The 22988-nt window shown below is 36.1% G+C and overlaps 1 protein-coding gene across 1 annotated transcript in view; it reads left to right on the forward strand.

Annotated features, from left to right (window-relative positions):
• ERCC6L2 (ERCC excision repair 6 like 2) overlaps nt 1–22988 on the forward strand; it is a gene marked incomplete at both ends in the record, with an annotated part of 58016 nt that overhangs the window by 11600 nt on the left and 23428 nt on the right. Inside the window, 8 exons of the mRNA XM_082013093.1 lie at nt 835–1042; nt 2460–2600; nt 4130–4243; nt 5676–5795; nt 12065–12136; nt 13344–13489; nt 18625–18720; nt 20096–20195. Coding sequence (XP_081869219.1) covers nt 835–1042; nt 2460–2600; nt 4130–4243; nt 5676–5795; nt 12065–12136; nt 13344–13489; nt 18625–18720; nt 20096–20195 — 997 coding nt within the window. The remainder of the gene's footprint in view (nt 1–834; nt 1043–2459; nt 2601–4129; nt 4244–5675; nt 5796–12064; nt 12137–13343; nt 13490–18624; nt 18721–20095; nt 20196–22988) is intronic.

The raw sequence follows: 22988 nt of genomic DNA on the forward strand, positions 1-22988 counted from the left end.
CAATGTTGTGCCTTTGCTCTGTCCAGTGTGTCAGGTCATTCTGACTTACTTGGAAGTTGAAAGTAACAGTATTTTGCTGTTTTTCAAAATGCACGAATTTGGAAAGCAACAGGCTTGTCTAGGAAAACTTTTAATGCAGAGGCAGAGGTGGAAATAACCCTAGATATAAATCTAAATATAGAAGGCTTACTGCGGGTGCTTTACAGAGGAGGAACAAAGCAAACACGTTTTAAATGTGAGGAAATACAGACTGAATTGAAATATCAGGAAATACTTTAACAGTAACCTTAGTGTTGCATCTTATGCTGATATGGTTTGTTCCAAGATGTAGTGCTGCCAGTGATTACCAAATTCTTTTCCCTATTGGGTTTCTTAAGATTTTACTTAGTAAATTGCAATATCTGTGTAACATGATTTTAATAAAAACAGGAAAAATTGAAAACATGACTGCTTACCTTCCAATTTAGGCTCCTGAAAAGTAGCAACCTTGTAGTTTAGAGGTTCTATATACTTGTGACTTCTTTTGCTCTGCTGAGCTTTAGTTTTTCTGGACTAAGGCAGATGGCAACCCTTTCCTAAGGGGACCCTTTTAACAGTTGAGGATCACAGTAAGTAAATGAAAAAAATGGCATGTCTGGAAGTAGTGCATGTTTCTATTTATATACACAGTTTTTATTAATTTCTCTAGTGATTGTTAATTTAAGATCTCTTGCTGTTGGCCAGAAACAATTTATGGTATGCTTTTAATCAATGGAAGAGGATAGACTGCCTTGGAGTAAAGAAAATGCTGTTACTTTTTCACACAGCCCATCCCCCCCTTTTTGTTTTTAATAGGGCTGTACCAGGACTTTTGGGTAGCAGACTACATTTCAAGAAGAAATTTTCTGATCCAGTGGAGCATGGCCAGAGGCACACTGCAACTAAAAGAGAGCTAGCAACAGGTCGTAAGGCCATGGTAAAGCTAGCAAGAAAAATGTCTGGCTGGTTTCTGAGACGTACCAAAGTGCTTATCAGTGATCAGTTGCCAAAAAAGGAAGACAGAGTAAGAGTGACTGCATGTTTCAGATACAATGCTAATGAATATATCTCTCTTTTTGTTGTTGTTGTTGTGTTTTTGCTATTTCATCATGCCTTTGCTAGTTTATGGTTTTCTTTTGGACTTAAGAATTTAAGAATTCAGAGCCTTGGAAAAAATGCACATGCAGTAGAGTGCTTTGTTCACATAATTACTGTGATTGCATGTTGAAATGGAGTTAATCAAGCATGAAAATGCTCAGCTAGAGTTCTGACTAGTGATTTACACATCTGGTTTATGTACGCTTTTGTATTTATCTGTGCAAACCCAATGTAATGTGTGTAAATCTCTTGAAATTCTATGTAGGACTTCTGAATTTGCAGCTTGACACTTTGTACATAGAACAGTGTGCTTTTCACTTTCAACTCCCTCATTTTTGATAACTAAATAAAAGAAACCCCCCAAACCTAAAGCTGATTGTTGATAGGTCTATAATCCTATTCATCTGATGGTTTTGTAAACATGATATAAAATGATAGTTACGACTATAGCGAAGAGTTCTGATAAATTCTTAATAGATGTATTCGTGCTTGTGTTCTAAGTAGACAAACACATTAGTTTGCAGCTGGTTTTGTTTTTGGAATTTGGTATTTATTCTTCATCTGTAGTGTATAATAATGTCATCTAGACTGTCTTTGGAAGGAAAGATTAATACAAATGTCAGTCAGTTGCTTTTCTAAATCTAGCAGATTTTATTCTTTTCATTCTCTTGTTAATGTGAGTATATGTTCAAGTTACTGCTGTATTATTATAGCTCAGCATGGTGCTGCTGCTGTGTGGGTGGCCTAGGTTAAGGAATGATCTTGGGATTTCTGTCTCCTGCTGCTTAAGACCAAAGATGTCATGGAGATGCCACCCATGGTCTCTAAGAAGAGGGATAAGAGTTTTGGCCATAGCACTGTGTAGACCCTTCTTTCTCATTGCTTATTCTGTTTGCCCTGCTTGTGGTGGTGCCCTACAACAGCTAGTGCCTAAAAAAGAGGAAAGAAAGGGTAAATTAAGCAACTGGCAAAGCAGAGGGGAATTCTTAATTACAGTAATGCATTTGTGTGTCTCACTTCTCCCCCCTCCTGTCCTTCCACAAAAGTCATACTGAAATGTTTATAGAAACCTAACAGCACGTTGTTATAGGTTGATATTGATACTCCTTGTAGAATTTTGGGAGCAGATAAAATAATCGTACATATATTTAGGCTACAATTTCATACTATATTGGTGTCAAGATCTGGATTTTTTAATTTATAATTTCATTTAAATATTTGAGCAAATATATTCTTGTTTTCTACTTTATCTTCAGTGTTTTACTTTTTTTTTTATCGGTGCTCTTTGCTTTTCGTTTTATGCTGTACATAACTGTGTTTGGGGGGTTCTCTCTCTTTGGCAGATGGTATACTGTTCCCTGACGGAATTCCAGAAAGCGGTGTACCAGGCGGTGCTAGAGACAGAGGATGTAAGCTTAATATTACGAGCAGGAGAGCCCTGTAGCTGTGACAGTGGCCGTAAAAGGAAGAACTGTTGTTACAAAGTAAGAACTTGCATTGTTTGGATTTTAGAACATAGTCTTCCTGGTTTAAGTGGTAGATAGATTTTCTCAGTTGAGTCTCTGCTGATGAAAAACTGATTGAAATGGCTGTGTGATTGTAGGTCATCTGTTTGGGGAATCCCAGCTGGAAACATGGGTGGTTTCATCATGAGCATGATGGAGTTAGGCACTTTGGGATTACAGCAAAGCTGCTTTGCATGCCCTGAGCAGGTCGTTGTTACTTATGTTAATTAGTAAATTCTGGATCTATTGTATTAATAAGTGCACCTGTGAAACAGTTGATGTTGGCAAGGATATTGCATTGGGGTGTTCAGTATGTGTCGGGCATGCCGCTCCCATATGCCTCAGGCGGTCAGTGCAGAAGCTGCAAATCGGAGGCATCCTGGACCTAGCAGCTTCTGTTATAACTGCAGTTGGATTGTGTCTTCCTGTCCTGCTAAACATGGGCTTTGATTTGCTTCATTGAAGGGAGAACTCCTGACAGTAGCCATAGAGCACAAGGAGAATTTCATTCACGAATAACAACTCGGTAGATTTCTTCTATTGTCTCTGGACTACATTAACACTCAATAGTCTAGCTTTGTATTTGTGTTGTCCGTATTACTCAGTAGGCTCAGGTTAAGCATGTCTTCTTAACATATAGGAGCATCTGTCTCATACTTGCTTTTCCCTATTGTATTTCTGGTCTGTTTTCATTCTTGTATAGTGTTTGTCTTTTTTTTTCCCCAAATGACATAGCTTATTCAGTCTTCTGCGTTTTTCTTTAAAAAGAATCCTGCTATCAGACTGTTTAATATTGCATATATGCTACCATTAGTTGTTAGCAGGCTTCAGTTTCTCTTGATGTTTTGTAGAAAAAAGTAAAATCCTCTTGAACTTAATTCACAAAGGACATTAGGCAGGCCTGCAGATACTTAAGTGCTCTTATGGACTGTCTTATTCCAAAGTTAACCATGAAATTTAGTAACTTGAGAAGGGAAAGGAAAGTTAATATTGGTCGAATCAGCCAACTATAACCAGAAGAGTAGCTGATGTTGTTGCTACTGCTGCATTGTAGAATGTTTGAAGTTGTTTGATTTATGTTACTTGAGATATTTATAAAATTGTATACAGTTCTGCAGAGAAAAGTGTAGTTAGCAGTTGTAGGGTAAGAAGTCATCCAAACAGCTCTGGTTTGATTTACATTTAAATCAATTGTAAAGTTACTGTCTTTTTGTCTACCAAGAAATTCTTGTTTATCTTAGTAATCTCTGTAGATGTCATGCTATCTGAAATGTCTAGGAAACTATGAACATAGCTGTGTTTTTTTTCTCTTTTTGAGAATAGGATCACAAAGCAGACGGCGGGAAAAAAGTCTTGCTGCATTTTTGTTAGAAATACAGTATGATCTCTTTGGGATCAATTACAGTACTACTTAGAATCAATAACGTGTTAAATATTGTAAGAATAGCACTTATTTTTTATTTTCAGGAGTATTTGTTTGCATAAACATTCTTTTTTTTTTTTGGTAGGTAAATGCTTATGGTGAAAGCATTAAGTCACTGCGCTTCAGTTACCTGACAATACTACAGAAGGTTGCAAATCATGCTGCACTGCTGCAGACAGACAACACGAGCAAGCAGCAGGTTAGTTTCAGAAGTATCTAAAAAATACTTGTGCAAAATGGGATGAAAACTCTTGAATAAAAATTGCTGCTGGCCTCTTTTTAAGTCTTAGATAACTGAAATGAGGGTATTTTGCAAAATTCCTTTTCCACTTAGTAATTCAGATTGTAGCCTGTATTTAATAAATAGAGATGTTACACAACAGTAGTTCATTTAGGTGTTGCATATCTGAAAATAAGGGCTATAGAAACATTGGAGAGCTTTAGGGAGTGGAGTAATTTTAGTGATTTCTAATAAGGCCATTTCTGCTCCATTTATGACAAGTGCCCAGCAAATCTTTGTGCAAATAAATAAATAATAAGCAATTAGAATGTGGCATTTTTTTTCCTCTAGTATTGTATATTCTTCTTTAAATAATGAGAAACATGTTTTAGTAGAAAATGCTCGGTGAGAGTACAATATTAGTTTATCTTGTTACTGTGGCAAGTAACCTACAAGACCCATGAATGACAGTTTTTAAAAATGCTGGTATGTGATCCTTAAGATCCAAAAATGGGCAAAGGGATTTAGGGATGTTACTACTTCCTCTCAGAAGCCACAAGGGAATGGAAATGGGAAAATCCTAGCCAATTTTGGCAAGTTTGTTCCATTAGAGCAGTCTTGGTTTTTTAGGACATGTCCTTGTTAGTGTCCAGGGATTTATACGCAGTAAATATTTGAATGTTTTCAGTATTGGTTTTTTTCCTATTGTGTATGTAGTTTTTGTTGTAATAACATTTGAGGGTTTACATAGCACTGTAATAACAATGTATGAGTATTTTGAGGTGTATTATCTTTTACAGCGTACATAATTATTAACCAAAAATCTACTGAAGCAACTGACATCTTGTATTATTTCTTATCTTTAGTATTAAGGTCCATCACATGGACTTACTCGTAGATGAGAGATGAGGTCTTTTCTGCTCCTGTGGAACAGTAGGCTTAAAGTATGTGGTCATGTTCAAGTTCAGAGCTACACAAATTGTAGCAGTGGAGCTTTTAATGTGGCTTTTGAACAGTTTCAGTGCATTTCCCATATTTTTTTTTTTTGGTGGGACAATATGTAATTCCCATATTGGCTTATGCCAGAGGGTCAAGAGAAATGCTGGTACACAACTGTGGGACAATGCAAACCTTAAGCCAACAGGGTTCTTGAGACTGACAACTCTTACTCTAATAACTGGAATCCATTGTTTCAGATTAGGATCCTCTTTTTCGAATGGAGCAAACCAAAACACACAGGAAATGATACAGCACTTTTGTAGTGAACTGAATAAAAACAGATATCTCTTTCTGCTTGAGTTACTTTGGCAGATTACTTGTTTCAACCTGTTTAACTCCTTGAATGGGTTACTGGTATCCCAGTGTAGCTGTACTTTTTAACACCTATTCCAACTTTATGCTTTTCTTCCAGGAAGCACATATCAAACGGGTGTGCAGCCAGGTATTTTCCAGTTTTCCAGATTTTATGCGGTTAAGCAAAGATGCAGCCTTTGAAACAATTTCAGATCCAAAGTACAGTGGAAAAATGAAGGTAAACCTGTTCTTTAGAGGAAAAATAAGTATTAGTAATAGATCTGTAGCTGTAGTATATAAGAAAATGTACACCTAATAGTCGTGGGTTTTTTAATCATTCTGTTTATGGGAGTGGTACCACAGCAGAGATCTGTTGGTCTTGGTACCACCAAGACAGATTTGTCTTGGATTGGGGTGCCTCTGGACAAAGACTGGAGAAGTGTGATATGTGATGCTAAGATATCCTCAGATATTAGCTTCACATATTTAGTGATGGTCACAGAAATGAATATTGCAGTCAAGGGGGTTGACAGATAGTTCCATGAAACTATCAACTCAGTCACTGTCAGAAACGTTTGAGCAAGGAAAAAAGAGCACAACAAAAGCCTTAAGGGACTTAATGTTTTGTGCACAGCTTCAATATTGTGGGTAGTTCCAGACCCTCCTCTCAAAAAGCATGTGTTAGATGCTGTAAAGGTTCATCGAAGGGCCACAAAGGTGATCAGTCCTGTGAGACAGAACCAACCATACAGACTGCGACTCAAGCCTGGAAAAAATGTCTTAGGATGAATGTGAGACAGACAATCATACGTAGCATGGAACTGGTGAAGATGTACCGAGTGCTTAGTGTTTTTTCTAACCCTTTGGACATCAAATGAAGCTAATAGAAGCCAGACTAAAAATGAACAGAGTGTTAAGTATAAATGTGTAAAACTCTTTACCTTAGCAACTGGTTTCAGAGGGGAACAGGATGAATAACTGAGCAAAATGTCTAACGTAGCTAATAAAAAAAAGAAAACCAATTAGGTTTAGGAGTGTTCCTGAGCTGAGAGTAATGGAAGGGTGAGAAGCTATGCAGAATGGTGTAGACTATATTTTTGCTTTCTCTGGAAACCTTGATATTCAGTTGCTACTTGGGACTGGGGTGGAGGTAGTGGCTGAGCCGTGCTTTTTTGTGGGTAACAGTAATGATTCTTATCACTTTATTGATTTGTTGTTATGGAAGCAACATCATTCTCTTCTGTTATTATGTACATGTGAGGCCTGCATATTACCTTTGTTATATGTGCTTCATTATCTCATGATAACAACTTTATTGTTAAATTAATTATCAGCAACTATTTAATACATACCTGTAAAAACTAAGACTGTGATCTTCAGTGGTGCTTATGAAGCTCTTCTTTTATTGGTTAAAACTAATTTTGCTTTCTCTAGAAAGTTGTCTCTCGGGGTTATTGCATACTTCACTCCAGCACTGCCTTATGACATTTTCATTATGTGTTTTTTGACACACTGGTGAGTAACACAGGCAAGCAAAAATGCCTGAGTTAAGGCAGAGATTCTAAAGTTATGTGCCTTTAAAGTCTGCCGCTTACAGAGCTGCCTGTTGGGAGGAATCTGATCTAAACCGTGGCCGTAAGTCTGAGTTGCTTGTGGGACAAGTATAGGCTGCGCTGTCTTCTCAAGGGTGCAACTGGCTGTGGCTCTGTGTGTTGGATATAACCTTGGCTGGTAGCAGTAGGGCTCTTCTCATGCTTGTGTGCAGTAGCCTTGCATGGTAAGGAAGAAGGTTCTGCTGTATTGCAGTGCTGGAGCAAGAGCATAACTAAGGTGGCAAGAGAGCAGAGGCTGTGATCTTTTTAAGTATACTGAGCTTGTGCTGCTGGCTTGATACTGATGAGATATCAGGCAGGTTGAATGTTTACTTCTGACACTGAGATATGCACGTGGTTAGAAAAATGAATCTCTGAGCTACCAGTAGGTAAGTGTCAGCCCAATTTTCTGGATAAATTGTCCAAACGTATGTAGAAGCATAGAATAGTTTGAGTTGGAAGGGGCCTTTGAAGGTAATCTAGTCCATCTAATAGAATGAGATGAGAAGTACGTGAATAAAAATAATGAGCTACTAACAGGATGATTATTCCTGTGGTTTTTTTTAATTGTTAGTGAATCATCTAATGCTCATCTTCATTCTATCTTACTAGAGAGTTTCTTGATTGTGCTTTTTATTTAATTTTTGATCTTTTAGCTTGTTATCAGTCTGCACTGATCAATATTCCTGTATTTCAAGGTATTTTTTACAAAGATTGTAGGTAATTTGAAAAAAAACCAACAAACAAAAACCAAAAAAACCCCAACCAAATGCCAACAAGCTAAAAAAACCCCAAAAACACAAGACAAAAAAACCACACGCACACCTCTAAACCAAAACCCAAATCCTAAATAAGCACATATTCTTGAGAAGGGCCTTAGTATGAAGCATTTCCATTTTTTTAAAATGCAGTGTATATCACGGGAGACTGGATTTTAAAATCCAGCCTTGTGTTTTTGAAGTAATATTTATATTGCAAAATATTTCTTCAGTATGGTTAGTAGATGAGAGATAAGTGCAATGTAAATTTCTGCAGAAAAGTAAGAAAGGAAATTAAAAGAATTGCTGTAATTCTTGCACAGAACACTTTATTACTCTGACCTTTTAAAAAAAGTCACATAAGACACTACACTGCAGTAGTAGTAGGCAAAGGTACAAAGCAACATGGACCTTTCCTCCAACATAAACTATGCTCTGGTATTATTATGAGGGGTTCTGCTTGTTTGGTTTGGTTTTTACTTTATAAATTATCGAATAGAAGCATTTTCAAATCTTGCATTTATGACAACCCGATAGACTTATGGAATATTTTTCCACTGTTGATGACCTTTTGGTTTTGTATATGTGATACTTTCTTTTGGAAATATATAGTGTCTATTTCAGTGCATTGCAAACTGGATAGAATTTATCTAAAAATTATTGAAAGAATTGCTTACTTTGAGGGAAATTGATCTGCTTTCTCTTAAAAGAGGAACCTGAATTTTGTGTCAGTTTGTGAAATACATCTTAGTATAAACAGAATATTCTGAACTGTGTGGTGATATCTCTGTGCCTGGAAGGAGGACTTTCATGTAATGGGCTAAGTAGCTATCATTGAAAAATAAGGTGTTTTTTGAGTCCATTAAATTTGACTTCAGAATAATTATGATGCCAAAAATTTTTTCACACGTATCTGGTATTGTGGTGGCTTTTTTTTTTGCTACTGATTGCTTTGGAGGTTTGTCTTGTGAGAAGAGATTGTCTAACTCTTGTTTTCTATTTTGAATTTTAAAATGGAAGCTGTTTGGGATGATTTTGGTTTTTATGCCCTGGAAGCAAAGTCATTCAGAAGGTATTCCATTTAGAAGGTCCTCTTACCATGAGAAAGTAATCAGAAGAGTCATCGGGTAGTAGAGCTTGAAAACTACTTCACATATTTTTAACATATGTATTTGGAAATAAATGAGACAAATTACAGCAAAATCTTTTTAATTGTGTTGTCCCACTGTAATGCTTTACATTTTCTATTACATAAATAAATTCTAGAAATGAATTGAAATACTTTTGTAACTTTCATCTGGTAGTATAGACTGAATAGGTATCGTTTAGTCCTTTAAATTAAAATTTAGTACAGACCACCAAGAAATTTTGGCACAGGTATTTAATCTTTTGTAGATGAATATATTTCTAAGGGAAAACTTCGTGGCATTTATTTAAATTTATTCAGGGCAGGGGAAGGGCTGGGGTTTGTTGGTAGAAGTTCATTAGCTAAGCAGTTGTAACTGTTTTGAAGGGTTGAAAACGTTAACCTATCTGCTAAAATACCTTTTGTTCTCTCACCAAGCAGAGATAAAACATGTAGGAAAACATACCTTTTTGTATTGTGGAGTATGCCTACTGCCACCAGTAAAAGCAGAATTGCTTGAGTGGAGAGCGAGTGTGGGGCATATTGGTGTTTGTGTCCTACCTTGTGCTGTAGCTGCAGTCATCTCTGTGTTTTGCCAGCTGTAGCATTTACAACGTGCCACCCCAGGTTTATTGTTCTGAATTTAAGATTATAACAAAAGCCTGGCAAAAACAGTCGCTATAATCCAAATGTACATGTACAAGCATTGATGGTATGCTTATGGCTAGTATGTCCTCATTAGGGTTGGAGGTGGGTAATAACACAGTAGCATGATCTGAACTTCAGCTATTTTTGTGGAATTATCCTTTCATTTTCAATCATACTGCAGAACATACAGTTTTCAGAAGACTTTGCTTACACTTTCTATTGCAAGGTGAATTTCATGCCTAGATTTTTAACTTGCAAGAGTTGAATATGTGAGAATTGAAGTGGAAGGACTGTGCTCCCTTGTTTGGAAACCACCCTTTTTTCCATCATGAAGTAAGAAAGTGGGGACCTGCAAAGTGTAAGGACAAATGATTCTATTGTTTTAAACGCAGAGATACTGGGGACTGCTGGGAAAAGTAAGAAAAGTGAGGGTAGTTTTAAACGCCTGCAGTAATTCTCTTTACTACTTCGATTATTTCTACAGTTTTGTTAAAATTCTGGCTCAGAGAGACTCTATATGCTTTCTAAGTGAAAAAGGCTATTAAATGTCTGGGCACTTGAAATAACTTTGGTTTTTTTAAACTGTGCGTATAGTATTTCCACAGACATGCATTTGTGGAGTTTTTGAATACTGTTCTTAATTAATATAAATCTCTTAGGAATAATTATACTGGATTGATTTATTTATTTTGCCTGGCATATTATCATTATTTCAGTAGGAAAATTGAAGTCTATTGGACCACTTTGCAAATAATAGTAGCTTCCACTATTAAACATAGTCCTAGCCCAGGTAGGCATGGTTTTGAAGGCTTAAAAACACTCTAGGCTAGCTTGGACATCTGTATACAACCAAGGTGTTTCCAGATGTAAAATTTTTTCAGTCAAACAACTCACAATGTGTAGTAATGGGGAGATAGGCATTAAATCCATGTGGACTCTTACAAAGAGCATGTTACTTTTGCTTGAGTATGATTAAGTATTTCTTTTTCACAGGAATAACTTTCAGGGTAATACTCTGGTGTGCAAGCATAGAATTTTTCTCTTTGGTGCAAAAACTTTCATTACTTTTCCCTGTTCATCAGAGCTGTTCTTTGCTCCAGAGTACCTAAAATCCCAGTGGGCATGAAATTGATCTGTAAACAGACTGGGTTGATCTGTTTGTGTGTTCTCCTATAGGAAACTCATTATTTAACCTATAGTTTACTCTAATAATAACATCAACAACAGAGTAGCCAAATTCCTTCTACTTTAAAAACATGTCACTGTTTTTCTTCTGTTTCTTAATGTGGCTAAATAGAATGCAAATGTAAATCATTTAGCTCTTGCTGAGTTTCCTGATGTGGAATTTTTTTTCCTAGTAAAATAAACTCTGGTTTATATGTTGTTGTACAGTGAACCAGGCAAAAGTTACCTTGTTTGTACCTTGTTTTTACTTGCAGCTGACTGGCTAATCTATACAAAAGGGCTTGTAATTGATGCAGAATCACTGTTTTATATTCTAGATATGATCCAGACTGTAAATTTAATAAAAACATTCTTCATTATTTGGTTGTCAAAGATTTGTTAGGCTTTTCATGAAATCAGTGTAAACAGTTTATGTATTTATCACTGAATAAATACAATTTTAAAATATTTATTGCCCAATGTGAGAAGGCTACAGACATGGTACAGAAAATTCCTGTTTCCCCTTTGTGTATTGCTTCTGCGCAGTACTCTGGAACTGCCATTGCCAGATGTGGACATGCTTCTTTTGAAAATAACAGTATCACTATTATACACAAGTCTCTGGATTATTTGCTTCCCCACCAGAAGAACATTGTGTGTGGGCAGATTATTGGCATTTGAAGGTCTGTGTGGAGTCTGGGAAGCTGGGTCCTACTGTAAACAGAGCAACAGGCAAGAGTGGGAGCGGGGAGGGGCATACATCTCACTGATTATTTTAAGAAGACAAGTTCCAAAAAGGTCTGAACTCAGATGTAGTACAGAACATTTAAACAGACCTTCCTGTTTCCAGGGGAATTCTGTTCATTTGCTAAATGCAAAAATTCGCAAGCTGAGCTAGTGCATGCAACAAGTAACATTTTGTTACAGTCTATGCACTGTAGCTATTCACAAATAGCTTCTGAATTTGCCTGTTAGTAGTATGACTGCATTTTTATAGCAGAATTTCCATGTAGGTCACTGAAAAATGGATAGGTCTGGCATTTCCATTACCTTTGGCACATTTATTTTGTTGGTAATGTTTTTGTTATGCCTCTGTTTGGCTTTGCAAATTATTAATCACAGTGTAGCCTGTTTAAAGGCTGAAAACAACAGAAGTAAGTGTGTGTGAGATGACCTGTAGATAAAATCTCTTCATTTGTATTCTGTGGTTCATGTACAGGTCCTTCAGCAGCTTTTAAATCACTTCAGGAAAAACAAGGATAAAGTTCTTCTTTTCTCCTTTTCCACAAAGGTGAGCTCCATGTGACTTTTATCAATTAACTTCGGCAGTAGGTTCTGAGGCTTAAAGCACTGAGGTGACAGCTGTCAGCCACATTTTCTTTCTCTCTTTACGATGGGAAATGATTATGAGGAGGACAGTGTGCCATACTCCAGAAGTATGTTGAAACCTTATGTTATCTCATGATAAAAACAGTGATGGTGAAATAAATGTAACTCTGCTGCCTTCCTTAGAGCCTTTTAAAATTGTTGTATTATTTCAGGTATAGATAGCTCATACTGAGTTCAGCTGTTATGTCTTGAGTTAGAGCAGTGTCACAGCAAAATATGACTGAAGTATCATACAACCTTTGTGTTAGTACTGAAAGTAGTTAAATTTCCTCTGTTCTACTGGCTTTTGACCATTGCCAGTGATGAAACTTCAACCTTGAGACTTACTGGATACAGTTGGCTTGAACTGAAAACAGTGTTTGACTGGAGCAAGAGGTGTATGCGCACTTCACTTTTAAGGGACGTGGTCCTTGATTTTCTTGTTAGGGAATATGTGTTTCCTGAAATGATGCAAACTGTAATGTGATTTTCTTTAATTAAATATTTGTAATGAAAGCATTAAAAAGTATTAAAAAATAATAGTGTGAATGACAGTTCAGAGTTTTAAATACTTAATAATTTTGTGGCTTTAAGGCAGACTACAAGTGTAATACTTAGAGGCTGTAGTAAAATGCTCATGTGTCTTAGGCTGTGCTTCACAGTATTCAAGACCAGGCTGACTGCTGGTTATTGCAGTCTCTTTCACTCTGCCTCTCTGAACTCTAGCTGTGCATACGAGCCCGTTTCTCTTTGCTGGCTCTGGTGCTTATTTATCATCATTCAAGTCACTGTAACTTGCTAAGATCGTAGGAAACTGTTTAAGTTGCCTGCCTGCTTATTGGGTTGAATTGATTTAGCATCACTTAGAGGTGGAACAGGCAGCCAGGGCTGGAGGATTCAGAGAGACCACAGCAGACCAATATTAATCACCTTGAGTGCTGTAGAATCACAGCTAAAGAGTGTTGAGGATGTTGATATCAAAACGGGGAAGATTTACTCTTATTTTCAATGCTTGGTCTACTGAAAATATATTTGAGAAACATGACTAATGTTTATGTTATTGTTCATGTTATGATTGTTTAATTAAAAAGATAATAGTCAGCACTTAATCTTTTATTTTTTCCACACAGTTGCTAGACGTGTTGGAACACTACTGTATGGCATCTGGGCTAGATTACCGAAGACTTGATGGAAATACAAAATCAGAAGATAGGATCAGAGTTGTAAGAGAGTTCAACAGTATTCAGGAAATTAACATATGTCTTGTATCTACAATGTAAGAAAATTTAATTTGTAGTCTGTTTCACTCTGCTTTTCTAGTGTTTATTAAATAGGATACTTTGCATTTTACTTGATGACCTTGTAAGGGATTACATTTGAGAAAATGAGTTTTTCTTTTGTCTGTTAGTAAACATAGCCACACAGTTGTGGACTGAAGCTTCTTAAAATACCTGAAGTCTCCTCTTTTCCCCTCTCCTCTGCTTTATGAGGATTGCTAAGATCTGAAACAAAGATGTCTTCTGAATCCTAGTTTTAAATTTCTGCTTGCTGTAGGAATGAGGAAACATGAAATGCTATGTTGAAATGAAAAATTATCTCTTAGTGTTACTGTAATTTATTAACCATGTTAATTAGCATATGTCTACTTAAAATACTTCATGCAATCCTTGATTGTCTTTTAAAAATGTATTTTCCTATCGGATCTGCTTATCAATTTATGATGGATAGTAAATTCTTTTGAAATAGAGCAATATGTTCAACTAAAATTAATGAAAATATGATGCCCCTGCCTTCTCGCCCCTGCCTTCTCGCCCCTGCCTTCTCGCCCCTGCCTTCTCGCCCCTGCCTTCTCGCCCCTGCCTTCTCGCCCCTGCCTTCTCGCCCCTGCCTTCTCGCCCCTGCCTTCTCGCCCCTGCCTTCTCGCCCCTGCCTTCTCGTCCCTTTTGTTTAATTCTGTTTACTTCCATGTTTCGTTTTGGACGATGTTTGTTACCAGGCAAGGGCAGAAAGTGAACAAAAATAAACTTTAATCTTCCTGCCCATAGGACAACTCAGTGAAACTTGGTGAAAGATGCAAATATGCTGTTCTTGCCTATACGGTCACATTGGTTCTTTATTGAAAGTGTGCATGTTGGAGTTAGGAGGATCCACACTACCTCTGTTTAATTAGAAGTGAGGCATAATCTTAAAGACTGTTACATGCCAGAACTGTCTTCACATACTCTCTGGTGCATGTGGGCAGGTTTATAAAGAGATTTGTTTTGTTAGTCATGCACATTGGTTTGTAATCTCTGTTAACTATAGAACCTGGCCATCAGCTTCCGTAAGACTTTCGTGGGTCCCTATTCTTTGTCCCTAAAGACAGCAGGGAATTACTGCATCTGTAGCATTAGGAAAGACCCTCCTAATAGAAGTTTGTGCTTCTATCAGCCTAGTTTAGTTGCATAATTATAACTGTTTCAGTTCTCATCCATTAATTTACATAGAAATAAAAATGAAGGTCAGGTAAACAGAGTTGGACTTTGTCCTTGCTGCTGTTAGAGCTTGTGAATATGGATTGGTGAGCTTTCCATGCCTGCCACTGATGCTTGAGATGAGAATCTTGATGCTGTTGGTTTTAGGTTTCTTATCTTAATGAGTAAATGGAAGGAACAATGAAGGAATTGCAGTCGATGTAACTAGTGTTTACTAAGGTGCAATTCTTTGTGTAGTTTATCACAGAATAAAAAAAGTTATGTTTTTGCTTTCTTGATACACAGTAATGGAAGCAGCTTTAATTTTGTAATACTTTGGAAATCAGAAAGTGCTTTATCCCATTTCTACTCTACAAGAGATTCATCCTTCCTCTTACTCAGGTTTCAGGCATTAGGACTTCACAGTATATTCTTTGTTTCTCAACACATAGTAAGTTGACAGAATTGGGTCATACTCTTCGGTCCGTACTTTCTTGCAAAGTTTTTGGCCAACTGTTCTGTGTAGTCAACGTGTGTGTGTCCTGAAAGTCCCATTGCTCCAAGAGCCAAATGTTGATTTTTGATGAAGATACTTGCACAGTCTTTTGGCTGCAAAAATGCATTCTGCAAAGGATGAATTCCCCGCATAGTGATCTTGAGTCTGCCATTATATTCCACTGGCACAGTTAACGTACAACTTTAAACAAGAAGTTCTAACCTATAAATTAGTGAGTTACGATGCAGACAGTGATGATGACTTCACTGTTAAATTTACAATATTCCTGGTTTTTTATACCGGCAAAATGCCATTTCTGCCTGGAATTGCCAGTGTATAGCCTATAGACATTTGGAAATCCTGATTTTTATTGGCTGGTGACTTTTTTGAGAAGCAGGGCCTTAAAAAAAAAACATAAAAAAAACCCCATCTATCTATATAGCTTAACCTCAAGTCTTGCAGTTAATGTTAGTATCAAAATAGTCATATAGCTATCCATAATGCTTTTATGGATAGCTATGACTAATATAGCTATATGGATAAATATATTTTATGGGTGTTTGGAGAAAATATGATTGATTTTCTTCAGAGCTTGTAAATTCCATTAAACCAGTACGTATAGATTATTAATTTCAACATTGAGCTTTATGGAAAAAAGGTGTACATCGTTGCAATTTCTAAGGCTCATGAAGTAAAGTGTGTTTCAGAATACTTCAGTCCTGTGCTGATGTTGCTGGGAAAATGTATGGTTATTCTGAAGAAAGGAAGGGGATTTTTGGCGTGCTTAGAAACATTAAAATACTTGCTAGAGTTGCCGTAACCTGGAGAATGTGAGAACTTGCAACTCCATTGATGCTGCTTAGCCTGAATAAGGGGTACTGCACATGTACAATACTGAAGTCTTTGCAGTCCTGTTCCATTGCAGTGTTCTGGAAGAAATAAGAGCAGCAAGTGTTCCTGCCTTTAGAGCTAAATCACTCTTTGCTGGGCTTTCCATGCTAGTCTTTCTCTAGACGAATTACTTCAGAAAAATTGTAAATGAAAATCTATTTCTGCTTCTCAGTTTTCTTTATTATGTAAAGAGAAGTGCTTAGATGATGAAGTGATGATGGTTACAGAAATTTGTACACAGTTTTTATTGTGAAATTTGTTATGGTATGCACTTCCATTCTACCTGCAATATTCTCAACTACTGTCTATTACTGGACTGCTGTTCATTACTTTGTACTTTTTCAGGGCTTCATTTAACTTGAACTCTTCACAACTATGTTGTAAGTTTTTAATGTGCATGTAAGCACATTCAAAGAACTCTCAGCCACAAAATCTCACTGAAACAGAGAACTTACAAACTATTAAAAACTTACCTCATTAAATAGAATTATGTAGTCATAGCCTTTATGGAAACTTTCCTAATGTGATATTGTTTTGTAAGTTCTGAACATTGTGGTATTAAGTTGTCAGTGACAGGATATGAAAATAAGCCATTTCTTTAACACAGTGTGCAGTTTTAAATAAGATCTTTTGAAAACTCTTGTTTGTAACAGAATTGTTACGAGACATTTCATACAGGGCTCTTCATTTGAGCTGTATAACTAATTTGCATGGACCATCCTGCAATAATGACTTTAACTTCTGGCTAAAATCGTATCTAAAATGGAAGATATTCTCTACAACGTACACACTTAACTACTGCATTCACTCTGTCCATCAAGGAAATACTAGCCATTCTTTCTCTGTTTTGGACTATCTGAATTTTTGTGGCATACCTAAAAAATACTGAAAGGTAAAATCTTTATAAAGCTAAGTATCCTGCTTAGTTAATTCTCATAGTCAGTCTGTTTTACTGACACTAAGGCTTTGCACTGAGGTTTAATTCACATTTCAGTTCCAAATACTGCAATTTTTTATGAGAAGGCATTTGGAAAAATATGTTGACTTATGCTTCAGTATGACTGCAGGGTCAGTTTCGTAAGATGAGAGGCTGAATTCTGTCCTTGCTAAAAAGAAATATGCCAAAATTCCAAAGTACAGTAAGGTATTCTGAAAAATACAAAGATTTTTATTCATCATTTCAAACTTCGAGCGCGCTCATCCTCCGGAAACCTCCGTTAATATTGGCAGATTCCCACATCCTCTCCCTTTCCAGATTTAACTAACCCAACACCGCACCACACCTGGAAGGAAGAGGCCACAGCTATATTTACATTAACAAGGATTCTGTGAAGACGAAAAGGTGGTGGAGCTCCATAAGCTTTTGGTTTCTGTCTCCATTTATTCACATCTCTGGAAAGTTTACTTTTCACACTGCTTTAAACAAGCAGAATATAAAGTAATCTATTAAAACCAGGTGCTTGGTAAATTAAATGGGGTTGACTTTTTCAGTCTTGTGGTACTACATTCAGACACTTGAAATTAGTGCTGTCTGTGTCAGTGTAAAGAATTGTTTTAATAGTTAAATTAGTAATAGTATTCGGTGTGCACTTGTATAGGAACTTGTCTCTTGTAGGAATGTTGGTTGAGCCAGTTGAAAAGAATTTTCAGTATATGCTTGTTTTGCAGCTGGATGAGAAGTGGTATTTTCCTCACTTTTGTTTCTATTAAATCATCCAGCTATGTACATGCAAAACTCCAAGTAACTGAGCAGTTTTGTTAGATTCAGAAAGGGCATTAGTTAGCTACTTCAGGTTAAGCACACGCTTAAATTCTTTGTCAGCTTGCAGGCTTTTCCTGAAAGCACAGTACAGCTGTTGAATGTGTAAGACACTGTAACTGGTACCCCTGTGACTCCTTACCCTCACAGCAGACAATTTTCTTACAGTGATTTTTTCCCTTGTAATGACAGGTATGAATCTTCCTGATATGCAGCTGTTTGATCAGCTATATTTTTAACAGTTGACTGACTTACTGTACAAATATATTTGTGACAGTTGTTAACTCTTGTAGTTATGCCTTACCCTAGGCTGTGACAATTTTAGTGGAAACTGCATAGCATTATTGTTAAAACTATGTTCTGGGATTACAGGAAGTAAAATTTAATGCAGACTTTTTATTTAAGGTATAGTTTTCTTGCTTCTATAATGTTAACTGGCATAAAAGTGGTTATGAACTTCAGTATAGCTGTTGCGGGAGTTGGCCTGTGTAGTGCTCAGTGGGTATGAAGTAGCCATCAGGACTTTTACTATAGTAAGGTGATAGCAGTTGGTTATTACTCAGATGGTCATACAGTTTGAAATCTTTTTGCTACTTAGATGAGACAGCTGCATTTTACAGCAGTGTTTATTTAAGTACTTTGTGCTTGTTAGCAGTAACACAAAACTGTACCCCACTATTTTCAGTATCCCTGTTGTGCTCTTCTTTTATGTTGGAGAAGGGTATCCTAATATGGACATAATAACCTTGAAAAAAAATTGTTCCGTTTTGCTTACTGTCAAGTATTCTGTTTTTTCTTTTTTATGGCTTTAGGGCTGGTGGACTGGGTCTTAATTTTGTTGGTGCCAATGTTGTTATACTGTTTGATCCTACATGGAACCCAGCAAATGATCTTCAAGCTATTGACAGGTACACTCTCAAAATAACAGAACTTATCCATGTTGTACTCTTCTTTTGCTTTGATCCTGTAATCTAATTGTCCAACTAAACTTTCTTAAGGGGAAAAAAAATTAAAAGGTCTGACTTGTGCACAAGACAGTAAGAAACGTCCAGCTAAATTATTTTTTAGCTTTGATGTTCTTGGTTTTAATCCTGAATTTTACTACTTATTTTCCATTTTATTTTTGTGCTACTCTGATGGTGGGCTCATTAAAAAAAAACAAACCATAGTTACTGTAACTTTTCGTGATCTCTAGAACAAGTGTGTGTGTGTATAGCTGGATGGCGTTTTTCCTGTGTTTGTCAGAACAGAGTATGTTGTAATTGACCCTAGTTCAAGTGATGTTTTGAATTCCAGAATCCTTAAAGAAAAACATTTATGTTCTTTTCTGTTTCACCCTTGTGGAGATTCGTGTGTTTTCAGCACTCATTTCCATCTCTGATACGATGCCATTGCGGGGTTTTCAGGAATCTGGATTTTTCTTTCAAGGCTTTTTGATCATATGATGTTGCCCTAGGAATTAAGGACAGACTTTTGAATAGCTGAAGTGAAAAATATTGGAAGCCTTCAAAATTCAGTAGATTTATATACTGAGCAGAAATAAACTTGTTTCTGTTGTCCTATCCAATTATGTGATTCCATTTTAAGGGTCTTTCTGACTTCTGAGAGGTGTTTATGTGCACTTGTTACAGAGAAATATGTGTATCAGAATGTGTCTTGTTGAAAGTCATGGTTTTTAAAGAATCCTTATAAGATTACTTTTCTATAAATTGATTCATCCTCCCTTGAATTTTCAGAATATAATCTATTAGAAGTATCAGAATTTGCCATTTAGATGGAACAGTGCCTGTTCATTAACTTTTTATTACGTTGTAACTTATGAAGTGCTTTATAAAGTTTAGAAAGATTATGGATTACGTGGGGCAGTCTGTTCTATCTCCTGTATAATGCAAATAGGAGAATATCTTGTGCAAGAGCAGATGAAGACAGAGTGGAGAAAAAAAACCCTATGAAAACATAGTGGAAGATGAGTTTTCAAGAGAGATGGGAGACAGGCCTTGGAATACAAATTGAGAAGAAAGCTTTTTCAACTGGATGGGCCTGGGCAGAAACTTGGAAAACTAATAGTAAAGTAAAAGGGAATGAAATACTGAGGAAAATTTGGAAAAGTGAAAAACAAACAAAACCAAGCCCAAAACCAACCAACTCATAAATGATTTAGAGTACCACTGTTTATTGGAATGCTTTTTAAAATTTTATTTTACTACCTCTAAGAGCTCTGTTGGGGTTTTTTTTTGTTTTCTTAATGATAAATATGTTTTTAATATACCGCTGTGCTTTCAGAGCTTATAGGATTGGCCAATACAAAGATGTTAAAGTGTTTAGATTGATATCCTTGGGAACTGTGGAGGAGATGATGTACTTGCGACAAGTTTATAAACAGGTAAAGTTCACAAACTATTTAAATTGGGAGTTCTTTTTAGTTCTTTCAATGACTGAAAACTAAGCTAACCTATAGCAAAATTGTCGTTTCCCTTGGTTGTATGATATATGCTGTTAACTTATTAAGCAGAGATAAATCATTTAGCAATGACAGAACAAAACAGAATTATGTTTGTAAACAAGTTTTTCTGTAACTTTTGACAGTTAAGTTATGCAATATACAGTACTCAGGTTATACAGAGAACTATTTTATTTAAAAAACCTGTGAAATATATGTGTGAAAGGTGTAGTTAGTATCTGTAGCAGTCTGATTCAGGTAGCTTTTTCTTTTGAAAGGTTGGAGAAAGAGAGCAAAAAACTTGCTGGTGCTATAGAAGAAAAGCAAGAAGACATTGCTATTCTCCTGCCTTTGAAAACTTGCTTATAAAAGGAGGGGGAAACAGCTTGTAGGTGCTATTATGAAGATAAAAAGTGAAGTTGCCTGCCAGAGTACTTAATCTGAAATAACTGCTCTCTCTAAATTTTGCTACTTGCATTGATAGGTTTAAAAACCTAAGAGTAGGGAAAGAACAAAGTATGTGGTTTGAGGAACACATAATCTAGCAACTTTTTCCTGAGGAGATCACAATTAAAACAAAAAATAAGCAAACTCAAACATGAATAACAAAGAGCAGGCTGCAGAATAATAAAAAACTACATGAAATAGGAATGTGTTTTTTCTCAACAAAAATTGAAAGTTAATAAATAAGGTGATTGGCTTTAAATTAAGATACTGACATTATAGGCATATCAACTTGAAGAAAGGAAGAAAATCAGTGAGATACCATTGTCCTGAAGGATGCATTGCACAGAAAAGGCAAAGTAGGTCACCTCAGTGGGCAAATGATACCATGTATTAAAGAAAGCTTTATGAAATTTGATTAATTATGGCCAAAAATTGAAATTATTAGGTTAACAGGAAAAATTTGGTATTGAGTCTTCAGTGACAAGTGCGCTCTTGTAGCTGGGTAGTGTACAAGGAGAAGATTGGAGGCTTAATGGGTGGGAGATGCAGTAATAGACATATTGTCATTATCCTCATACAAATTTAAGTAAGTGACAGATAAGAATAAGTTTCTAGGATCAACTATTTAGACACAGTATCTGATTTTAGAGCAGATAGTCAGAAACCTCACAGCTGGAAGATCAAATCTTGAGCTGCTCTCCACTTTATCTCACTTAAATTCAATGTTTTGTAGAAGCCCCAAAAAATTAGTGTTCTGTTTAATTTTTACAAAATAAATAAAAAAATTTTGTCTTAACAAGTTTTCTCTTAAAAGTAGTATGTGATGGGCTGACATGGTCACAGATAATTGGGCAATTTTCAGAGACTGTATCAGAAGCTAGTTGAAATCATATACTAATGAGGTGGGTTAAATATAAAAAACAGTAAGTCCCAAAACTACTTTTGAGGGACAGTACTCTAAAAACATAAAAGGTAATAATTTAGTTTTTGAACATATCATGAGCAGGAATTGTATTGCTCTATAAGCATTAGTCAGTGAGGTTTAAAGGAGTGTTCGTTGCAAAAAACCTACTTGATTTATTCTTTATATTCACATTAATGGAAAAACGTAGAGAGCATCCTGTTCCAAAGTTTCTGTTGTGCAAAATACTTTTGAGGATTCATTTCAACAGCAAGTATCAGTAGGAGAGGTCTCTGAAAGGCTAACAAAATGATCAATAACAGATTACAACCAACTATACTCACTAAAATCCTGAAGGAGTGAGTCATGCTTCACAGAGTCTTTGGAGTTGGTGATCTTGTAGATAAAGAAGACCCGGATGATATTGGCTGTTTGTATTTCCAAAAGGTGTGTATAAAACTTCTTGAAAGGCTCGTTTGGTTTTTTTTAAGTTGACTTGTGTGTTTCAAGTCAAATAATAAACAATAAACAGAGTAATTGTAAATCTGGGATTTTAATTCTTTTTTAGTCTACATTTGGATTGCGTTCTCTGCTATTAACAGTTGAGCACAGTTAGGAAATTTTCAGTAAGTTGCAAAGAAAATGCTTTTATCTGATGTTGAAAAAATTCAGAAACAATGAGTACATGTGGATGTGTGGCTTTTGGTGAACTATATAAATGTGCTCTGAGAGCTAAACGTCATCCATTCTTTTCATGACGTGAAAATGCTTTATCATGTTTGTAGTGTATTCTTACTGAGGGATCTATTTGATTTTGAAATTGCTTAATTTTTTTATTAGTGGCATTTGGTTGTCTGACATAGCCATATGTGATGGAAGAATCTGATATAAATAAAACAGAAATCTAACAGAAACCTGAAGAAATTATATATGTATCTTAAAGTATACTTTTGTAAATACCATGCATAATTCAAGAAAGAGTAAACTGTGCTTAGCTAAAGTTAAATTTGACTGTATAGTTACTGGCTTACATAATTCAAGAGATGTGGTGTCTAGGAAAGTGCCTGTTCAGTGCTAGAAATAGAAGTGAATAGAACTGAAGAACTACCAACTGCTTAGAGCAGTTACAAAAAATAATTCCAGGTTTGGTATCCATAAAACCATGTTTTTGACATTCTTCCACTTAACATCAAATATACCAATTATGTAAGTATTGAAATTTGCAGTCATTGGAATGCAGCTAAACCTGCCTGGCTGCAAAAATGTTTAAGTTCTGCCTGGCAAACTATTTACTTGTCTTTACTTTTCACCTGGAAGATTTTTAAGTCACTTCTGTTCAGTCTGCTTAGCAAGAGTGCATGATAATTACTCCTACTGATCTCTGAGTA

This window comes from Phaethon aethereus, assembly GCF_964289735.1.
Source record: "Phaethon aethereus genome assembly, chromosome: Z".
Taxonomy (NCBI): domain Eukaryota; kingdom Metazoa; phylum Chordata; class Aves; order Phaethontiformes; family Phaethontidae; genus Phaethon; species Phaethon aethereus.